The sequence below is a fragment of the Portunus trituberculatus genome, chromosome 10 (genome assembly GCF_017591435.1).
Source record: "Portunus trituberculatus isolate SZX2019 chromosome 10, ASM1759143v1, whole genome shotgun sequence".
NCBI classification, from domain to species: Eukaryota; Metazoa; Arthropoda; class Malacostraca; order Decapoda; family Portunidae; genus Portunus; species Portunus trituberculatus.
Window position 1 is genome coordinate 13,039,166 of NC_059264.1, and position 22,986 is coordinate 13,062,151.

General features: G+C 38.6%; 1 protein-coding gene across 1 annotated transcript in view; it reads right to left on the reverse strand.

Moving 5' to 3' along the window:
• The window catches only part of LOC123502050 (uncharacterized PE-PGRS family protein PE_PGRS20-like), a 34,108-nt gene that overhangs the window by 10,680 nt on the left and 442 nt on the right, over positions 1–22,986 (reverse strand). Inside the window, exons 2-8 of the mRNA XM_045251202.1 lie at positions 15,798–15,935; positions 14,921–15,099; positions 14,069–14,185; positions 13,354–13,504; positions 11,551–11,730; positions 10,903–11,010; positions 8,838–8,972 (exon numbers count right to left, since the gene is read on the reverse strand). Of these exons, the coding sequence (XP_045107137.1) occupies positions 8,838–8,972; positions 10,903–11,010; positions 11,551–11,730; positions 13,354–13,504; positions 14,069–14,185; positions 14,921–15,099; positions 15,798–15,935 (1,008 nt within the window). The remainder of the gene's footprint in view (positions 1–8,837; positions 8,973–10,902; positions 11,011–11,550; positions 11,731–13,353; positions 13,505–14,068; positions 14,186–14,920; positions 15,100–15,797; positions 15,936–22,986) is intronic.

A 22,986-nucleotide genomic window follows, 5' to 3' on the forward strand; every position in this document is an offset into this window, starting at 1 on the left:
CTTTCCAACTTCTCTATGTTGTCTTATTGGTACAAATTTTTCTCACCTTCTTTGTATATTTTTATAAATTCCTTCCACTTTTCATTTGCTCCTTAGCACTCTTGAATTTCATCCAATTTGTCTCTTGAAAGAATTTCTTTAGGTTTCCAAAATCTGTCTTGGCATAATTCCATCTTCCCACTTTATATTCTTCATTTCTTCTAGATTTCTCTTCATCTATCACCTTGAACTCCAAAACTGCATGATCACTCTTTGCTAAAGGGCACTCCACCCTCATCTCCTCAATGACCATTGGCTCTGTACTAAAGACCAAGTCCAGTCTTGACGATGCTCCCTCTCCTCCAAACCTAGTATCTTCTTTGACCCACTGAGTTAACACATTTTCCATTGCCAGTGTCAATAGTGTATTTCCCCATGTTGTCTCTGATCCTTCCATTGACCAGTCCTCCCAACACACCTCTTTACAATTAAAATCTCCCATCATTATAGTTCGTTCACAGCCACCCAACATTTCTTCCAGACATGTTCCTGTATCACTTATCATTTCTTCATATTCCTGTACTGACCATGCATTTGTCTTAGGTGGTACGTACACCACTATGTAGTGCCTCTTTTTCCTTCATTAGTTTCTGCTCTGATCTTTAGCACTTCTGCCTTTCCCATACCTTCTTTCACTTGATCCACCTTTATATCTTTTTTAACCAGCAACATCACTCCTCCTCCCATCTTACCTACTCTATTTCTTTTCCAAACATTATATTTCCCTTCTCCAACCATCATCAGGTCTTCTCCTCTCTCAGTTTTGTTTCAGTAAGACCCACAATATCTGGGTTCTTGTCCTCAAGTAATCGTTGAGTTCTAAAATCCCGATATCACTCCATTTATGTTGGAATACATTACATTCGCTCATACGTAAGTTTCTTTAGTCCTTTCTTGCTGTACTTTTCTGGGTTATGAACCACTTCCTCAGTCTCATATCCAAGATTCTCCAGAAAAACTCTTTCTTCTCCTCTTCTGTCCTCTCTTCATTTTTTTCAAAGCCTCCTTTCTCAACTCATTTAACATTTCTCTTTCCTTTTCACCGAGATCTCTTCTCAACCAAATCTTCCTTGTTGTTTCCTGCTGGGCTAGCCTCCATGACTTCTCCACCAATTCATCTACATCCTTTTGTGACTTAAGTTTGATTCTTATTGGCCTCATACCTTCTCTTGTGAACTTTCCAATTCTATGGAAGTCCTCTATTTCTTGTACTAGGTCTTTTCCTCCTCCTGCACCACATTAATGATATTATTTATCACCTTTTTATGTTTTCTCTCTCTCCATTTTACTCGGTGTCTTATCCTCCTCCACACCAAATATCACCACACATCTCTTTTTGTCTACAGTTTCCCTCACCAATGTCTCATTTGACTTAATAACCTTCACCACTTTCTCAGCAATCTTCTCTTCTATGATCTGTTGATCTATAATTTCAGCAAGGCCCAAAGTTTTCTCCCAGACTCTTTGATTTCCTTTTCCAGACTTGCAACTTTGTAATTTACCTCCTTTCTTTCCACTTCCTGACTTTTTCCATTCAGCCTGCTTCTCCATCACTTTTCCTAGAGATTCTCCACATTTTTCGCAATTCACTTTAATTAGCTTAACTTCCTCTTTCAGTGCTTCATTTTCCTTCTTCATATCGGCACACTCTTTCTACATTGTCATAACTCGTTTCCAGGCCCCCATACTTTTCAAACAGTTTTCAATTTTACCTTCCAACTCCAGAATTTTCTTCACATAAGCGCTCTTCTCCATTATTCCTTGAAATCCTGTGAAGTCTGATTCATCTTTCGAGTTCACGGCCGCCATGTTGCGCAGATGTAAACAAACCAGCTGATGGCTCAAACGCAGGCTACAGTTTATATTTACCTTCCCTGGACATTATTTTGCTAATCAACAGTTAACATGACTATATGGAGACGGGACAAACATTACAAGCTCCTTTCCCACCTTGGTTACTCTTAGGCAATGGTAACTGTAGAATTAGAGATGATTGCTCTGGAGCTCAGCGACGACGATGTCCCGTGTGTGTGTGTGTGTGTGTGTGTGTGTGTGTGTGTGTGTGTGCAGTCTTATTACACAGCTCAGAGCTCATGACATCTTGGAGACTGAGACCAACACAACACACACACACAAGTTACATCACCTATTTACTGCTAGGTGAACACACATTGATTGATTTTCTGTATGTGTGTGTGTGTGTGTGTGTGTGTGTGTGTGTGTGTGTGTGTGTGTGTGTGTGTATTTACCTATTTGTATTTACCTATTTGTGTATTACAGGGCCCGAGCTAAGCTCTCTGTGTCCTGTCTCCTTGTCCATTCCTGTCATATCTCTCTTTCATCTGATTGACACACACCGCATCAACGACATCACTGCTCAGTTTATTCCACTTATCAATGCTACGATGCGGGAAACTGTATTTTCTCACGTCATTTAGACAGATGTCCTTTATTAGCTTTTTCCATGTCCTCGGAGATGATTACTTGTGGTCACCTTTATCAACTCTCTATCCAGTATGTCAATCTTGTTCACCAATTTATACATAGTTATCATGTCTCCTCTTGTTCTTCTCTCTTCTAATGTGGTCAGCCCCAGCTTCCTCAGTCTTTCCTCATAGTCTAACTCCCTGAGTCCTGGTACCATCCTTGTTGCCAGCCTCTGTACCCTTTCTACCTTCTTCACATTTTTCTTCATATGCGTGACCAGACACATGCTGCATATTCTAACTGGGGTCTTATTAAGGTACATAATATCTTCTTCATCATTCCTTCATCTAGGTAGTGGAATGCAAGGCCAATATTTTGAAGCATGTTGTATGTTTTCCAAAAAATCTTGTTAATGTGTTTCTCCGGTGACAAAGTGTTTTGCACGGTTACTCCTAAGTCTTTCTCCTCATTGGTCTCTTTAATTTTCTCATCACCCAGCCTGTAATCCCAGTTTGGTCTGTATCTACTTCTTCCCATTTTCATAACATGGGTCTTGTCTATATTAAATTCCATCTGCCACTCTTACTCCACTCATATATTTTATCAAGATCTTCCTGTAACTTGTTACAATCTTCCACATTCTTTACTCTCCTCATAATTTTAGTATCGTCCGCAAACATGTTCATGTAACTGTCAATTCCTACTGGCATATCATTAACATAAATCAAAAACATGATGGGACCCAGCACTGACCCTTGTGGAACTCCACTGGTTACCTTCTTCCACTCGGACTTCCTTCCTCTCACCACTGTTCTCATTTCTCTTCCCATTAAGTAATTTTCCATCCATTTTGCTAGTTTATCATTTACTCCTCCAATCATCTTTAGTTTCCACATCAGTCTATTGTGTGGTACTTTATCAAAGGCCTTTCTCAAGTCCAGGTAGATAGCATCCACCCATCCCTCTCTATGTTGTAGTATGTCAGTCACTCTTGAATAAAAACATAATAAATTGGATACACGATCTTCCTTTTCTGAAACCAAACTGCCTTTCACTCAGAATGTTTTCACTTTCTAGATACTCACTCCACTTAGCTTTAATTACTTCTTCACATACCTTGCACAATATACTAGTCAACGATACTGGTCTATAATTTAGCGGTTCCATTCTACTACCATTCTTATATATAGGCACAATGTCAGCTCTTTTCCACTCTTTCGGGACTAATCCTGTTCGTATGGAGGTTTCCACAATATCAAATATGGGTTCAACAATTGATCCTTACATTCATTTAGCAACCTCCCAGATATGCCATCAGGCCCCATTGATTTATTAATATCCAGATTGCTTATAATTTTCCTTACATCTTCCTTAGTAACCATGATGTCCTGCATTTGCTTTATTTCCGTAGGCCTTCCTCCCATAAAATGCTCCTCCTTTGTAAACACTTTGCAAAAGTTGTCGTTCAAAATTTCAGCTATATCTCCAGCATCTTCATATACTTCTTCCCTGTTTTTTACCTTTTCTATTGCCTCCCTTTTATTTAGTTTTCCATTTATGAATTTGTAAAACATTTTGGGTCACTATCACAGTTTTCCACCACCCTCTGTTCATATTCCTTCTGTGCTGTTCTCCTTACTTCAACATATCTATTCCTTGCTGTTTTGTAGACTTCTCTTGATAATACATCACTGTTTTTCTTAAGTTTCTTCCATGCCTTTTCTTTGTTCTTTTTTGCTTCTTCACAATTTCTATTAAACCACTGTTTATTATTTAAAGTCCTCTTTCTGTAATATGGCACAAACTTTTTCACAGCAGAGTTATACAAATCCATAAATTTATCGTATTTCAATTGCATATCCTTTCCTGGTATACCACGGACCAGTCAATTTCATTAAAGAACTCCCTTATATGGTTATAATTTGCCCTAGTATAATTTAATTTTTCCTCCCTGCGTTCCACAATCTTATTCGTGCTTAATTCTGTATCCAGCTCAAAGCTTAGGACATCATGATCGCTTTTCCCCAAGGGACATTCATGTTCAATTTCCTCTTTTAGAGAGATGCCCCTGGTAAATACCAAATCCAACCTTGCTGCAACATCTTGTCCCCTGCACCTTGTTGGTGATCTCACCCACTGTGTCATCAAGTTATTTGTTGCTACCTTTAACAATTCTTCTGCCCACTCACCACCGTTCACCACTTCGTAGTCTTCCCACACTATTTCTTTGCAATTAAAGTCTCCAACTATCATCACTCTATCCTTTCTGATGAGTTCTTGCTTCATTCTGTCTAGAGTATTTCTCATCACCATTTGGTACTGTTCATATTCCCAAGCACTGGTTCTGGGTGGTATGTATACTGTTATAATATTAATGTCCCTCTTGCCATCTGTTATAAGCATACTTATCACTTCCTCATTTCTCTTACTATAGTTCACCTCCTTCACTATCAGATCTTCCTTAGTAAGAACCATTATACCACCACCTCCTTTATTTTTCTATCATTTCTCCATACTTTGTAGTGTTTTACAACAAACCAGTCTAGCTTTATTTCGGCCTTAGCTTTGTTTCCACTACACACATTATGTCCGGTTCGTTATTTCTTAGGTAATCCATACATTCTAGCCTCTTAGACAGAAATCCATCTATGTTCGTGTAAGTCACTTTTATTCCATTCCTAGTCTCATTCTTCCATGTAATGCCTATTCCGTCTGTTTTATCCACCACTTCTTTAGCCTCCCATTTCTCATCCTCCAAAAAACTTGGTCTTTTCCTCCTCTGTTCTTTCGTCATTCCTCTCCTTCACTTCAGTTACAAGCTCCTTCATTTTCATTCTCTCATCTTGTGACATATTTCTTCTTATGTAAATTGTTTTGGTTTCCTCAGAGTCCTTAAGTTTCCAAGCCCTCCTCAACAAGGCCTCCGCTGCCACCTGAGACTTTAATTTCAATTTTAATGGTCTATTCTTGCCTTCCTCAAAAGCTCCCAATCTCACACTTTCTTCTACCTCAGCATATAGGTCCTCTTCTTCCACAGAGATCTTGTTCAGTAAAGACTTAATCCTGTCATTTTCCTTATCCCTCCTGTCCTGCCAGTTCCTGTTAGTTTCCTCCTCAATCCTATTATGATCACACATTTTTCTTTTCAGCGATATCTCTCACCACATACTCATTTTCCTTTAGTGCCTTTACCATTTCCCTCTGCATAATCCCTTTATTTTCCTCTTCCTGCTTTTTTACTATCTCCCTAAACGACCTTTGCACCTTTGTGTGTGTGTGTGTGTGTGTGTGTGTGTGTGTGTGTGTGTGTGTGTGTGTGTGTGTGTGTGTGTGTGTGTGTGTGTGTGTGTGTGTGTGTGTGTGTGTGTGTGTGTAATGGTTTGTTCCACACAACATTGAACATATAAGCAATACAATGCTTGAACAAAGCCTTACAATAACACACTAACCATCTTCACCATGTGTGTATGTTTAGGTGAAGAGTTTGTTTACTTTCTATTGGTCTGAAATGACATAAGTATTTCCATCATTGGTCATGAGCCAGACTGGTGTGAAGGAGAAGTAGAGGATTACAGATGGGAAGCAAGCACAGTGAGCTGACATGGCCAGGCCAGGCCAAGCAGACATGCATCCATTCCTTCATGCAATGAGAGGAACTGTGAGATAGTAAGTGTTCAATTTATCTTACTGACTATCATGAATTCATTTTTGGAACAGTTTTTTCCCCACACATTTCACAAGTTCCTCACCTCTGATGCACTACTACCATCACCACAAACCACCAAGCACTGCAATAATCACAATGTCAAATTGACACCATCTTGACTTTGACCAAACCTATAACAGTAGAATTTCTTTTCACAAACTGCCATACATATTCAGTTACATGGCAGCTGCCAAGGCTCACTACATACAGCACAATTCAACAGTGTTTGTTTATCTCAAGTAATAGTTAACAGAAAAAAGACAATACTAAATACTGAATCCACAAAAACCTTAAATTTGCAGTTTACACTAAGTTCAGCGTTATTTCTTATTATTCTCTGATTTTTATGTTCATATTTCGAAGTGTTTCAACTTCTTACATACTTTCAACGGACACTCATGGAATTACTGAGGTTTTCAAGGGTGTTTGCATCTTGCTAGTGATATTAAAAAAAGTCTCCATCATCAATAGGAACAAACACCTACAAGAACCTGACAAGCCATCCCTGCTGACAGGAAATCACACTCATAAGACAACATTTAGCAATACAGTGCTCAGTGTCTGGACTCTGGGGATTGTTCTACAGCTGAGTGAGTTACGCATTTGCTGAGTTCCTGTAGTGTGTTGATAACTGTGACGTGCCACAAGACCAAAGCAAGAGATGGGCTGAATGCTGAATGCACCACAAAAATATAACATGTAAAAGTGAAGGGTGAACTTGTAAACACACATGTACTGTACACACTCATAAACAGTATATACCTAAGCAAGCCACATAAATATAACATGGAAAATGTGGATAACAAAACTTACTGTGTACATATATTGAAAAAAAAAAAAAAAAAAAAAAAGAGCAAAATATTAAAAACAAATAACAACACTACTTAACAATGAATGTATATTTCCCCATAAATTCCTTTAATCTATCAACACAACCTCAACTAAAAAAAATTTCAGTGGGTATATTTTTTAGGCAGCACTGATGATGAAGCTATCACCAATTTAGTCTCCAAATACCACCACCACCACCACCAAGCAGTGATGGTCCACACTTTAACTTTGCAAACAATCTATCTGTGAAGAGTCAAGGATCATCCAAGACAGAACCAAACAGATGAGATACAGACACATTCAGAAACACTTTGCTCTCACATCTCAACTCTCTTCAAAGCCAATGGAAATGATTAAGTCGGATTCTCTAAACTGTTTCTCCTTATATATTGAGTTATTCTGTTATTAGAGCTATAAAAACACACTTAAAAGCCCCATACAGCTTCAACTAGAGCCTTTGGAATATAGTGAAGAGAGGATGCAGAAGTGTTTCAGAATACAGACTATAGACACTAATAACTGAGGTGTTTCCCACAGTAACAGGGCAAGCAACACCAAGAGAAAGACAAGAAAGCAATATTTGGAGCCAGCATGTCTTGCTTGGTCTGGCCTCACTCCTCAGCAGCTGCTTAGAAGGATGGACACAGACCGGCAGGCTAAAGAGGAAGGTGGTAACTCAAGCAGTCTATATTTGCATCTCTTGGGATGATGTCACTCTTTGTTTTGAATTTCAAGCAGAGGCATCTTTACAAAATAATCCTGCTGCCATTTCAGGTTAATTCCTTTAGTAAAATTATGTATGCTTCAGTCTACTTTTTTGACAAACTGATACATGCTCATCATCTAGACACTCTTTGTTGCACTTTCTGGAAAATTTACACAAACATGATTTAGACGAGACACTCTTCCCAAGTCAAGCCAGCTCACAACTCAATTCCAATCCATGCTTTGTTTGCCTCATTTACGCATGGAAAGCCTCAATGACCTCCACAGCCTGCATAACCACCAAACATGCCTCTGTAGGCCTGCCAGGCTCCACAGTTATGAACGGATCCACTAACATGGCTACACAAGAGGTATTTGCAAGGACAGAAGAGGACAAAACACAGGAAGGATTGGGGATCCTTGGCCCTATTCTCCCATACTAAAGCTTAACACTTTTGATACTTTGAGAAGGTAATGTACAAGTGTGAGGCTGCCAGTTATCTTTTGTGCCACCCTTGAAACTAAACCCACTGAGGCTGTTACAACAACAATAATAATAATAATAATAATAATAATAATAATAATAATAATAATAATAATAATAATAATAATAATAATAATAATAATAATAATAATAATAAAAATAATAATAATAATAATAAAAATAATAAAATAATAATAATAATAATAATAATAATAATAATAATAATAATAATAATAATAATAATGCACTCAACTCTAAACTTCATGTATTTCACTTTTATGAGATCTGGATGCATCACACAAAATCCAATTCTCTAAACGAAAAACCCTTGATATACTACAAACATTCAGCGAGAGCACAAAATCTTGTCAGCTGCATCTGGTATCCATCAAAGTGAAGTACACTGAGTGAAGAGTCCCATCACAACAACAAAATAGGGGAAAAAATAAATAAATAAATAAAAAAAAAATGAAAAAAAAAAAAAATCATACTGCACTATATATAAACCAAAAAAACAATGACAAGTGAAGGAAAAAAAGAAAAAAATTAAAAAGAAAAATAACAACATACTCTACTTTATATAACCAGCCAAACAACGACATAATCCAAGCCTCAAACCCTTGCTAGAGTGAGGCTCCAGCTTACCTCTGTCCCTGTCATATCCTCTGTCCCTGTCATAGCCTCGATCCCTGTCATAGCCTCTGTCCCTGTCATAGCCTCGGTCCCAGTCATAGCCTCGATCCCTGTCATAACCCCTGTCACCATATCTGTCCCTGTACCCTGCAAAACCAACCACAAGAGGAGGAAGAGGAGGAAGAGGGAAGGCCAATGATAAGGAGGAGATGAAACAGGAGGGGAAGGAAGCAAGGAAGAAAGGAAAGAGGCAGGAGGGAAACTTATAAGATATGGTTATATCAAAGTGTGTGTGTGTGTGTGTGTGTGTGTGTGTGTGTGTGTGTGTGTGTGTGTGTGTGTGTGTGTGTGTGTGTGTGTGTGATTCACTGTTTGATCTGCTGCAGTCTCTGACGAGACAGCCAGACGTTACCCTACGAAACGAGCTCAGAGCTCATTATTTCCGATCTTCAGATAAGCCTGAGACCTGGCACACACCACACACCGGGACAACAAGGTCACAACTCCTCGATTTACATCCCGTACCTACTCACTGCTAGGTGAACAGGGGCTACGTGAGGAGACACACCCAAATATCTCCACCGGCCGGGAATCGAACCCGGTCCTCTGGCTTTGTGTGTGTGTGTGTGTGTGTGTGTGTGTGTGTGTGTGTGTGTGTGTGTGTGTGTGTGTGTGTGTGTGTGTGTGTGTGTGTGTGTGTGTGTGTGTGTGTGTGTGTGTGTGTGTGTGTGTGTGTGTGTGTGTGTGTGTGTGTGTGTGTTACCTGCTGTAGAAAAATGTGAGGGTTTTGAAAAATGTTCTTGCAGTGTGTTATGCATTTTTTTGACTGGGAAATATACCATGTGGAGAAAAAAAATTATATAAATCTTGGTTAGTCATGACTCGGAAATGTTGAATTGCTGATCACTTCAAAGAATGGAACTCCCTTGTTGACTCATTAATAATAGGAAAAAAATAAATAAATAACTGGTACAAATAAACTTATGTGCCTTGGTGGCCACAATAATCAGCAACTCCCATGTAAGAAGCTATGAGAATTACACTTGACACTGCAAGGAAAATTGATTATTAACCCCTTCAGTACTGGGACACATTTCTACCTTGAGATTTGTGTATGATTAGACCGTTTTATTGACATTAGGAAGGGTCTATGAAGGTCACACGATTAATGATGCCACTCTTCACAATTTCAATCCCCCACTAAGTTTCTGAAGCTGTGTAAAGTCACCAAATAGTAAGCAGAATGAATATGGGAATGCATCACGGTACTCAAGGGGTTTAGCATGATCACTTCCTTTCTTCCAGTGTTATACCCTTCATGCTTTATTTCTAGGACCAGGAATACCTATCGTGACTGAAGCTGATAATATTACTTCCAACTACAAATAGGTATAGACGTAAACACACACTCACATATACACACAAACACACACATCGGAGCACTGTTTCCTATTAGCTGTTCCATTAATCATTCTCTATATACATTCTTTCTATTCTTCAATCTTCAAAACTAACCCTCACTTCTAATAGACCTCAATATCTATGCTATCTTTCATCTTTCACTTATACGATACACTTTCACAATCCTTCTTCTTTTCTGTCTTCTCTTTCGCTTTCCCTTCAGCCATCCTTGTCATGTGTTTCCCCCATGATTGATTGATTGATCCTTGTCATCGCTTTCATCATCATCATCATTCCTTCCTCACTTCCGACACTACTAATATGTTTCATTCTTTATCTTCCCTTCTTATCACCATCATCATCATTTTCATTGTATATTTTTTTCAAGTTCCCTTCAATGCATCCATCAACATCGACTATTGTACGTCATTTTTTATTCTAATCCACTCAATAACCACTATCATCTTTTAAATAGTCACTTCCTATCTTTTCTCTCAGCAGCACCACCACCACCAGCACCAACAACAGCACCACCACCACCATAACTCTATCACAACACAAACAACAATCACCACAACACAATGCAAACAAACCACAACCACCACAATAACCATCTCCTGACCTCTCATTTGCCACCATACAACTCACTCACACACCACACCACACCACACCTTACCTCGGTCTCTGTCGCGGTCACCAAAGCCTCTGTCTCGGTCACCAAAACCTCGGTCACGGTCACCAAAACCACGGTCACGATCACGGTCACCATAGCGGTCCCTAAAGCCTGGAGTAATAAATAAATAAGTCAGCAAATCAATCAATCAATCAATCAATCAATAAAATAAATGTAAATGAACAGAATGAAATAAAAATAAACATTTATCAAGTTCTTTTTCATCTATTATGAAGAGAGAGAGAGAGAGAGAGAGAGAGAGAGAGAGAGAGAGAGAGAGAGAGAGAGAGAGAGAGAGAGAGAGAGAGAGAGAGAGAGAGAGAGAAAGTACATTGTCTTCAACTTTTTCCTCTTCACTGCTACCAACATGTTCCTCTCTTCACTGCAAATCACTGAATCACTTAACCCAGCAATCCAGTGTTAGTAGATTTTGCAGCTATAAAAGACTATATCTATCTTTGTAAAGAATGGGAGTTGTAGAAGAAAGAGAAAGAAATAAAAACAACAGAAGACTCTTAAGTGGTGACAAACCCCTCACTTTAAACAAATCAATAGACAAATACCAATAAAAACAAAAGAAAAAAAAATACAATAGGAATGAGAGGAAAAAAAAGCTAGATTACCACTACCATCACCATCACCACCACTCACCTCCTCCTCTGTCACGGTCACCAAAGCCTCCTCGGTCACGGTCCCTGTCACCAAAGCCTCCCCGGTCCCTGTCACCAAAGCCACGGTCTCGGTCACCAAAACCACCACGGTCTCGGTCACCAAAACCACCACGGTCACGATCTCCAAACCCTCCACGGACAGGGCTACGGCTGTCCCGGTCTGTTGGGTATGGTTAGGTTAGGTTGGGTTGGGTTGAGTTACGTTACGTTAGGTTAGGTTAGGTTAGGTTAGGTTGGGTTGGGTTGGGTTGGGTTAGGTTAGGTTAGGTTAGGTTAGGTTAGGTTGGGTTAGGCTCGGTTAGTTAAGGCTAGGCAAGATTAGATTAGGTTAGACTGCACTAGGTTACGTCAGACTAGGTTAGGTTAGGTTAGGCTAGACAAGGTTAGATTAGGTTAGGCTACACTAGGTTCAGTTAAGGCTGGGTGAAGTTTTGGTTAGGTTAGGTTAGGCAGGATAAAAATCTTAGGTTAGGTTAGGTTTAGGGTAAGCCAGGCTAGGTTAGGTCAGGAAATTGGATTAGGTTAAGTTAGATTAAGTTTGAGTAGGGTTGGGTTGCGTTGGGTTACACTTGGTTTGGTTAGGTTGGGTTGGGTTGGGTTATACTGGGTTGAGTTGCATTGGGTTGGGATTATGCTGGTGTGGGTTAGCTTGGGTTGGGTTGAAGAAAGAGAGAATGCTACAAGGGTTGGGTACATAAACAGATGCAAAGGTACATGTTTCTGCTACAAACTCCTCCAACAAAAGGACATGATATATTTGAAGGAAGTAAATGGCAGATAGAATTTCATGAGGTAATTACAACTGGCACACATCAAATTCTAGCTACAAGGAAGAGCAATACCAGTGTAAGTACCATTATTATTTGTCTCGCTAAGCTGTCTAAAACTGATGTCTTAATCTCACAAAAATATAATGTCACTTTCTTTTGCTCTATACTGTAACAATCTAAGTTTTATTCTCCAAGAATGAACTGAAGCTGAAATCCTACAATAAATTATTTTTCTCAAACAGACAAGCATAAAGTGGCCATTCATAAATTAGAAAATCTGTACACATCACCTGGATGGTAAAAGTAATACAGGAAAATATCAATCAACTCAATAGCTGCATTTACCAACAGAGATCTTTCATCACACAGGAGCAATTTGGCCAAATTCTGTGTTTAATTCATTTCCATAAATCACTGACAAGTCTCACTAACACCTTACTTCCCTGAAGGTTTAACAACATACACTAAAAAGCTTCACTATACATATTTGATCACTTCATTATATCATCTAACAAAACCATCATACCTAACATAAACATGAGATCATTGTACTAAGTGTTTACAATACCTCATCAGCAGTGTCTGCCGCTCTCTGGCACCCTGACACACTCAGTACCACACACTACAGCACTCCAGCCACACACACCTTCCCTATAAAGACCATTCCACCTCTCTAATGCAAGAGTTAACAAGAAAAAAATATTTCACTACAACTTGATAGCAGCTCAAGTATTAACCTCTTCAGTACCATACTGCATTTTTCATATTCATTCTCCTTACTATTTGGTGATTTTAATTAGCCTTAGAAACTTATTTGGAATTAAAATAGTGAACACTATGGCCGTTAATCTTCTGACCTCCATAAACCCTTCCTAATGTAAATAAAATTGTCTAATCACATCCAAAACTCAAGGCAATAATGCATCCCAGTACTGAAGGGGTTAACAATGCCACACCTAGCAGCGTCTACTTTCCAACACCTACCCCCCTGACACACCCTCCACCACACTGACCTTCTCTAGGGGGTGCAGCACGCCAGTCGGACACACCCTCACTGCGGTCCAGCCGGTCATCATCACGCCCACTGCGGTCTGAGAAGCCCCTTCGCATGCTGCCTCCCTCACCCTCAGCCACATCCACACGGATCTTACGGTTCCCCATCACCTGGTAGAGGAATGGTGCTTCTAAAGTATGAATGGAAGGCTAACACACACACACACACACACACACACACACACACAAAGATAAATATGACAAATAAATTTTAAAAGACAGGATACACACACAAACACACACATTCTTGAGAGTGCATAAGGCAAGTTGACAAATGGATAGTATTTGAATATTGATTAGAGTTTTCCTTATGAAAATAAAGATACTTAGAATATAAAAAAAGGAGATATTTGATTACTTAATACAGTTTATCTTATGGGAATATATTTTTGCATATACTTGGAGCAAACTGTATGTGAGAAGTGAGAAGTGCAAGTCAAATGTGAATGTGAAGACAATTCCAAAACTAAACTAAGTCACTTGAAATTCAGACTTCCCGCTCTCTGGAAATAGATGTCTAAATAGGCTAAACAGGCTCTCATTCTTTGTGACATCAGGTAGTTTCCACTGCAGTCCACTAAAAGAAGTCAAGACAAGACACCAAAATGCAAAAATATGTTCCTAGATTCCTAAGACCACAAGACTCCCTCCCACTGGCCACACTCAAGCACTCACATCCTCATTCTTGCCCAGGGCCTCTAACAGCTCACTCCGGGTCTCAAACTCCACATAGCCGAACCCCTTGAAGCGTCCTCCCTCGCCTCCCTCCCGGGGCAGACGGATGGACTTGACCTGTTGGGAAGAACAAGACAGATTATATCAGCTACACCTCCAATCCTTCCTTTTCACTTACAATCTGCAAGGAATCACTGTTCCTGCAAGCTTCTAAATAAAGCAGATGAGGATACAATATGGCTTTAAGGATCAGAATATAAAGTCAATCAACAATTTCCAAAGAATGATCACCTCTATTATAAGTTCCTAAATCAGAAATAACAGGGAAGAATGTGGCTTTAAGATTGGATTATCAATTTTTTTTTTTTTTTTAAGCTACAAGAAATAATAATTTCTTACAGCACCATAAGAAGATGAGGAGAAAAGAAAAGAAGGAAGAGAAGAAAAAGCAGGAATAAAACAAGATAGGAAAAAAAAAAAAGTCTAATGAGTAAGACCAAACACGACAAAAAGACCACAAAGAAACAAAACAGAAAAAATCATATACAGAAAATGAAAAAAAAATAATAATAATTAATTAAATAAATAAATAAAATTAAATAAATAAATAAAATCTGATGAGCAAAGTCAGACAGGTAAGATAAAACTACACAACTAAACAATAGAAATAAAAACAAGCAAATATTTGTAGTATCAATTCACACAGAATACATAAGATACAAACACCAAATACACTTTGAAGAAGGAGAAAAACACAAATTACCTGACAAATAAGATGAAGTCAAAATGGAAACACTAAGTAACTGACAGAGACAATACAGGCAATACAAGTGACACAAACACTAGCCCCACCTTGAGGTCCTGGAAAAATCTGGTGATGTCATTGTCATCCACCTCAAAGGGCAGGTTGGCGATGTAGGCGGTGAAGGGTGGATCCCTGGGTACTCTCTCTGGGTCCACATCAGGCTCCCGGGCGGTGCGGGGAGCGGTGGGCAGCACAAGCCTCTCAGTTGGACCCTGGTACCGGTCCTCTGCAGGGAAAGGTACACATTATAGCATGGTGTACAGTGGCAAGTTTCTTCATAGGTTTGGGCTACTTACATTATTGCATGTCCTGTAGCTATAGTGAATGTAAGCCTTTAGGAGGTCTTTACATGTCCTGGCTATGTAAATTATTGTGCATGTCCTACAGTCAGTAGCTACTACATAAGTATGTGCAAAGGAGGGATACTGGCCAAGGACAACAAAATATAATATGTGGTTTACAAAGAAGCCAAAAGGGGCTTACTGAGGAGGCAGTCCCTACAAAAGAGGCAAAAAGTTTTAAATAATCTGAAGTGTCTTGAAAGTTTCTTAAAAGAATTCAAGTTGAAGAAAGGGGGGAATACAAAAGTAAGCAAAGACTTCCAGGTTTCACCAGTGAAAAGAGTGAAAGACTGTGAATACTGGTTTACTCTTGCATTAGGGAGATGGACAGATCTGCAGTGAGAGAAAGCAGAAAGTCTTGAGCAGTTATGATTATCCTAAGTTCACAATCAGACCAGTGTACAAAATGTTCTGAGACAGTAAGAGTAAGGAAAAGAGAGTAAGAATTTAGTTTTTTCAAAGTTGCATTAGTGTTTAAGTCATAATGACCTACATGAAGTGTTTCAAATGTAAGTGATCATGGGTTATTGTGTGGCAGTGGAACAGCTGGTATATTCTTCCTTTTGCCTTTTGTCACACTCACCCTCAAAGTCCTCGCTCTCATCGGCCCAGCTGCCTTTGTTCACCACCACAGTGGAGCCGGTGTTTGTGTTGGAGGTTCCCAGGAACTCCCCGAGGGACAGGGAGATTCCTTTCCCCTTCCCTTTCTTGCTTTTTTTACCTGGAGATACAAAATTAAATGCATATTACTATGGGAATGAGAGAAAAGTTCATGCTTTCATCAGGACTATTGTGATCTTTGTTCTTGCTGAAGAAAACAATACTCAGTCCAGATGAAAGCCCACCAATTCAGTGACTCTCACCTCCAGCCACAAAACGAAGAGCACTTTGTTAAGGAAATGGGGGAACACTTCAGGCTTTTGTCAAGAATACCAAAGTCTTCTTACATTCTTATGGATTTACTAGGGAAAAGAATCTAGCAACTCTTACTGCAGGCACAAAATGGAATGTGTGTTGCTATGGGAATGAAAGAATTCACAAAAACTTCAGGCTTTCACCCAAACTGTTACATTTTCCCTTTGTTGTTATTAAGGAAAATAAAACCCAGTCCAAATAAAATGTGAATCTAGTGATGAGAGGGAGAGCCAAATAAGACACAAAATCTTGTTGTAAGACTTTGGACTATATTCTGAAACACTTCCATCCACATCTTCAATATTTTCAAAAGACTCTAATTGAAGAAACAAAAGATTCCAGTGGGTTTTTGTGGTTGTGGCAACAAATTAACAAAATATATACATTACTAACAAGAGAAACATTCTTAAGAACCTGGCTACTCATCTCTATGATGTTCAAAAATAGTTGTGGTGAGAGATCAGTTTCCGAACACAGGCTGCTCTATCAGTGAAGACCTTGCGGCCAGCTGGCAACGTTCCCATCCTAATCATTGCAGACTGGATTATGTCTCTCCATTAATTAAAAATAATATATCCACCCTGATCAATGTAGACTGACTTCATCTCTCCGCTACCTTACACTTCCATTACATTATCTTGCTATTGTCAGTAACTCTCTTTTTGTTTCTGCATTTCTCCAAATCTATGACAAACTGTTTCAAGAAGAGTATGTATAAAGATAACTTAATAAATAGATCATCTTTTCTTGGTTTTCTTACACATTTTTTCTTTCAAGGAATTGGATTTTTGTGTTTGTTCTTTAGTCCAGTTTTTGTGTTTGGTTTAAGGCTCTGTTCAGCAGCAGCAAGTAAGTACAGGAAGTACATGAGCCAAGAGGTTGTGATTATACATCATGAAATGATTAATTTTTCATTAGCATCCTGTAAGTCGTCTTGTAATAATGCAGTGTACTAGCTATGCCGGTATGTGCTGCAGACACAGGGGAGTAGCTACAGTCAATGCCATAACTCTCAAGTTTTCTGGAGTACGTATCAGATGGATGTTTAGATCAATCTCCACACCCTGCATTTCACCTTAAGTATATGGAGTAAATCATATCTAACCACTGAGGATGAATAAAAAAAAAAATAAATAAATAAATAAATAAAAAATATATATATATATATATATATATATATATATATATATATATATATATATATATATATATATATATATATATATATATATATATACATATATAAATTTAAAATCCTTGTCTCCTTGATAAGCACCACAAATCTGAGGTACAAACTTAATCTAACATCAAGAAACTGAAAACAGCAATGAGTGAGAGGAAATCATCAAGCAGGTTTCAACACTCAGAAGGTTGCTTGCACAACAGGTGACCTGAATATTTACGCAAATCTATTAGGCCACGTAAGCTCAGGAAAGTGAATGTGTTCAGAGGTAACCATTATTCATGACTGGATTGTATATATAGGGGTGGATGACAGACATGTAAACTTGATCAGCCAGATATACAAGCCTGGTAAACATTCCTTTTTGTATTATAGTATTCTTAAATAAGTATCATCATATCTAAAAGATATTGGACTATGAATATCATACACAAATATTATAATCACTTTATTGTGTTTGAGTTATATCTTACTGGCATTTTCTGGTCAATAACTTCCATGCTTACTGAATTAACCATGGCTAGAATGTACATGATGGGAAGAATAAAAACAGCTAGTGCCTGCTAAGTGATTATAGGAATGTAATGGCTGAAATGTAAAATCAATAATTGTTTGAAAATATGACCAAAATGTGTGAGCTAGAGAACGCCTGGAATATAAATACGTAATTATATTTCATACAGAGACTGCAATATTTGGGCCTGATGGTTCCTGCAGCTTCCTTTATTCTCTTCTTGTAATTAAGCAAACAAAACGGGTTAGAATATTTGGCCGACTGTATTCATGGTTGCAATCCGAAGAATAAAGGATTCAGGGTAAGCCACACCCTGCTTGTGTGTGTTGGTTCTGTTCAAGATACCTAACTCAATCCATCCCTCCAGCGAACGTTACTGTAGCACTACTTCCAAGGGACTGATGTAGCTGCAGACCTGAGCTACCCTAGTATTTCAGAGGCAATTTACTGTATTTGACTGACTGGCTAGAGTAACAGGGTAGCCAGATGAGTAAACTGAGATAAGCTAAGACAAGAAAAGCTGGAATCTGACTGAAACGTAAATTTGTAGAGGCCAGAAAACAAGACAACAATACAGCAACAAGAGTAACAAACAAAAAATAACAAGAGATCAGGAACTGCCGTTACAAAGATTACAGCTCCACTCTACATCGACATACCTCAATAATATCTAATGCATTAATCACCACCAGTAAGGCAGAACAGAAACAGACTGCAATGTACACTCATGAAACACTAGAATGCAAACTAACATAACATAAATAATAGGATAACAAAGGGCCACCAGGGCCCATCTAGGTTATCCTGTATCAGTCGCACAGCGACCTCGTCATCAGTACTTAAAGATACACTTACAAGTACACAATACATTATATACTAATTCTAAATATTTGGCCCATTAACAGGGCTAAGTCCTGCAGCGAATTCCTCTACAATTTGTGGTCCCCATACATGGGGATCATGTCTTGTTTAACTATAGTAAATTTCTTATAAAAACTATCATGCAGTGCTATACATAATTATAAATCTAATAAATTTAAGTGCTTATCTAATCTGTTTTAAACATTGTCAAACTAGTGCTATTTACAACCGTCTCTGGCAATGCATTCCAGAAGTCTACCACCCTATGACTAAAGAAATATTTTCTTATATCTAACCTGCAGCCTTGCTTTCTAATCTTCCTGCCATGATTTCTAGTCCTATTTCCCTCCTCTAAGGTAAAGAAAGATCTCACATCTATGTAGTTTGTATCTGAGAACATTTTAAATAACTCTATCATATCCCTCTTATACATCTCCTCTCAAATGAAAACATGTTTAATTCCTTTAATCTATCTCTATACTCCAGGCGCTTTAATGCTGGTATCATCCTAGTTGCTCTTCTCTGAACTGCTTCTAACATGTTGATATCCTGCCTATAGTGGGGTGACCAGGCCTGTATGCAATACTCTAAATGGGGCCTAACATAGGAATTATATAAGCTACGCACCACTTCCTTACTTTTATAACTAACATTTCTATTTATAAAACCCAGGATCCTATTTGCCCTATTTCTTGCTTCTAAACATTGCTTTGAAAATTTCATAGTCCTGTCTATCACTACTCCTAAATCCTTTCCTTCCTCTACTGCCTCTAGCCAACATCCCTCCATCTCATAGTTAAAGTTTGTGTTGTCTTTACCTAAATGCATAACCTGACACTTTTAGAATTAAACTCCATCTGCCACCTGTCTGCCCATGCTATCAGCCTGTCCAGGTCTCGTTGTATTCTGTAATTGTCCTTTTCACCCTGTACTGCACATGCTATCTTAGTATCATCTGCAAACTTTGATACTTTGCTACTAATTCCTATATCTAAATCGTTAATGTACACCAAGAAAAGAAGAGGTCCTAGCACTGATCCTTGGGGTACCCACTAACCACTTCCTTCCACTCAGACATTGCCCCATTTAATACTACTCTCTGTTTCCTATCAGAAAGCCATTCACTAATCCAATCAACTAACCTACCCCTATCCCATGTAGTCTCAATTTGTACACTAGCCTCCTATGCGGTACCTTATCAAACGCCTTGCTAAAATCTAGATATATAACATCTATGCTATTTCCATCATCTAACTCCTTGGTAATATATTCTAAGATATCGAGCAAATTTGTAAGACAGGACCTCCCTGATCTAAAGCCATGTTGGGTATCTCTAATTAATCTATTCTCATTTAAATGCTCCCAAATACTACCCTTAATGATTTTCTCTAGTATCTTACATACTATACTAGTTAAACTGATCGGTCTATAATTATTCGCATCATCCTTCCTACCTTTTTAAATATTGGAGTAACATTAGCTAACTTCCAGTCCTGAGGTATCTCAGCAAACCTAAGTGATCTTTCAAAGATTAACTTAAGTGCTTCAGAAATACTGTCTACACCCTCCCTAAGTACTCTGGCATGTAGCTCATCAGGACCACTAGCTTTCCTATCGTCTAGTTCAAGAATAAATTTCCTAATAATTCCCGGTTTTATATCAATATTTTCTAAAGCTCTTAAACTACTCGTCGCACTGTTTGTAACAGGATTTCCTATTCTTTCCTAGTAAATACTGAAGAAAATTGTTCATTCAATAATTCTACTATGTCTTCATTTTGATCCACTACTACACCATCTTTTCTGAGTGGTCCAATCCTATCCTTATTTCTTTTATCACTGACCTTGTAATAACTATATAATTTTTGGGATCTTTACTCCCAGCTCTAGCTAGTTTTATCTCTGCCTGCCTTTTACTTTTTTTATAACCTTACTCAAATCATCTCTGACCTGTCTGTACCTAATCAAATCTACATCTTCCCACTTTTCTGCAACTCTCTGTATGCCCTCTTCTTCTCTCTGATCTGGCTACCTATCTCATGAGTCCACCATAATGGCTTCCTGTTTCTCTGCCTTATATCTTTGTAAGGGATACACTGCATCACTATACCCTTTACTACAACCTTAAAAATATCCCACATCTCCTGTGCAGTTTTATTTCCAAAACTATCTTCCCAGTTTACCTCTCCTAATAACTGACGTAACCTACCATAATTGCCTTTCTGATAGTTTGGGACTCTAGTCTTATTCACTATATTATCCCTACTGGAATTAATGATAAATCTAATTATATGATGGTCACTGTTTGCTAAAGTCTCTCCTACCTCAACTTCCTTTAAACAATGCTCAATATTTGTTAGTACTATGTCTAAAACCTTCCTCCCCCTAGTAGGTTTATCTACCATCTGCACTAAATAGTTATCCTGAAAACTTTCCATAAACTTATTTTCACTAGCATCTCCTACCATCCTCTCCCAGTTTACTGACTTAAGATTAAAATCCCTAAGATAATTGTCTGACTAGTACACCCCTATTTATCTCATCTACCATAAGGTTGTCTACATCTGCTGACTGGTTAGGTGGTCTATAAAAGCTCCTACTCTAATAACCTTACTTTTGTTTACTCTAACATCCAGCCATAAGGACTCTACTCTGTTATCTACCTTAATACCATTAACCTGACTGGAAATGAAGGATTTTTTACATAAATAACTACTCCTCCACCTATCCTACCAATTCTCTGGTGTAAATACATAATGTATCCATCTACTTCATATTCTTTCCTATTTTCCTAAACTTTTCCTCATTTACCCATGCCTCTGTGACACATACAACATCTAAGTCCTCCTCAACTATATAACTAGATAACTCGTCCTTCTTGTTCCTAAGACTCCTGGCATTTACATAAAAACATTTAAGTCCTGCTACCTTCCTAGATGCTGTCTCCTTATTTGGAATCCTAATCTTATTCTCTCCTATTTGCACCTGGAAATCTTTCCTAATCTTTTCACTATCTCTGTTTATCCTATCTAATTTATGTCTAGCATCTTTCTTCTGGAATGCATTTGCTACCTCACCCCCTACACTCCATCCCAACTCCCCTCCAGACATCCACTCAGCACATCCACACCCTTCCTACTCAGATGCACACCATCCCTAGCATACAAATCCCTTCGCCCATAGAACCTATCCCATACATCCACAAAGCTGACACCCACATCCTTACACATCCCTTTTACCCGAACATTCACACCAATGGCTCTAGACAACCATTCCCTGCTAACATACACACGAGGCAAGATTCCTGACACTACACACCTCCTACCACTCTCCCTTATCTTGCCTAACATCTCCCGAAATCTTGCCACTAACTCCTCCGACCCACCTGCTCTGACATCGTTCCCACCTACGTGCACCCTCCCTCTCCATCCCCCCAACCCTCTTCTGCACCTCCTCACTCATCATCCACATGTGGATACTGAAAAGCCAGGCTAAGATGCCCCACCCAATAATTACTGGAATATATCAGTTACCAAGAACATTAAGGCAGGAATATAGATTGGAATGCCAGGAATGAAAAGCACACTGAAGAGTAACTAGAATGCAGACTTGTAGCAATTGGAAAACACAGCTAGAAATAGGCAAACAAGACTAAGATACCCAAATCAATAATTACTGGAATATATCAGTTACCAAGAACACCAAGGCAGGAATATAGATTGAAAGGAATGAAAAGCACACTGAAGAGTTACTAGAATGCAAACTTATCGCAACTGGAAAACACAGCTAGAAATAGGCAAACCAATGATGAATGAAATGTATTAACCCTTTGGCTGCTATTTGGAACACCTTTCTTGAATTGTTCATCACTGTGAGGTATTTTTACTTGTTCTACAGCTACACTGAAGCTATAAACTCGGTAGAAATTGTAAGACATGTTCTCTCCTGTCCCCTTCTATCTTATGCTTTCAATACTGAGACGCATTTTTATATGGAGTTTCTGGTGAGATTAGACGATTTTATTTGCACTAGGAATGGTCTATGGAGGTCAGAAGATTAATGGCCACAGTCTTCATTATACATTATAGTTTAATCCCCCACATAATTTTCTGAAGTTATGTAAAATCGTAAAATAGTAAGCAGAATGAATATGAAAATGCGTCCTAGTATTGAAGGGCTTAAAAATAGTTCTTCCATTACTTTTGGTGTTGTTAATTGTTAAGTATCGCAGTGAGAGTTAATCAGGAAGCGTGAACCGGGACAGGAATAGACTGGAATGCAAAGAATGGAATGTAGGCCT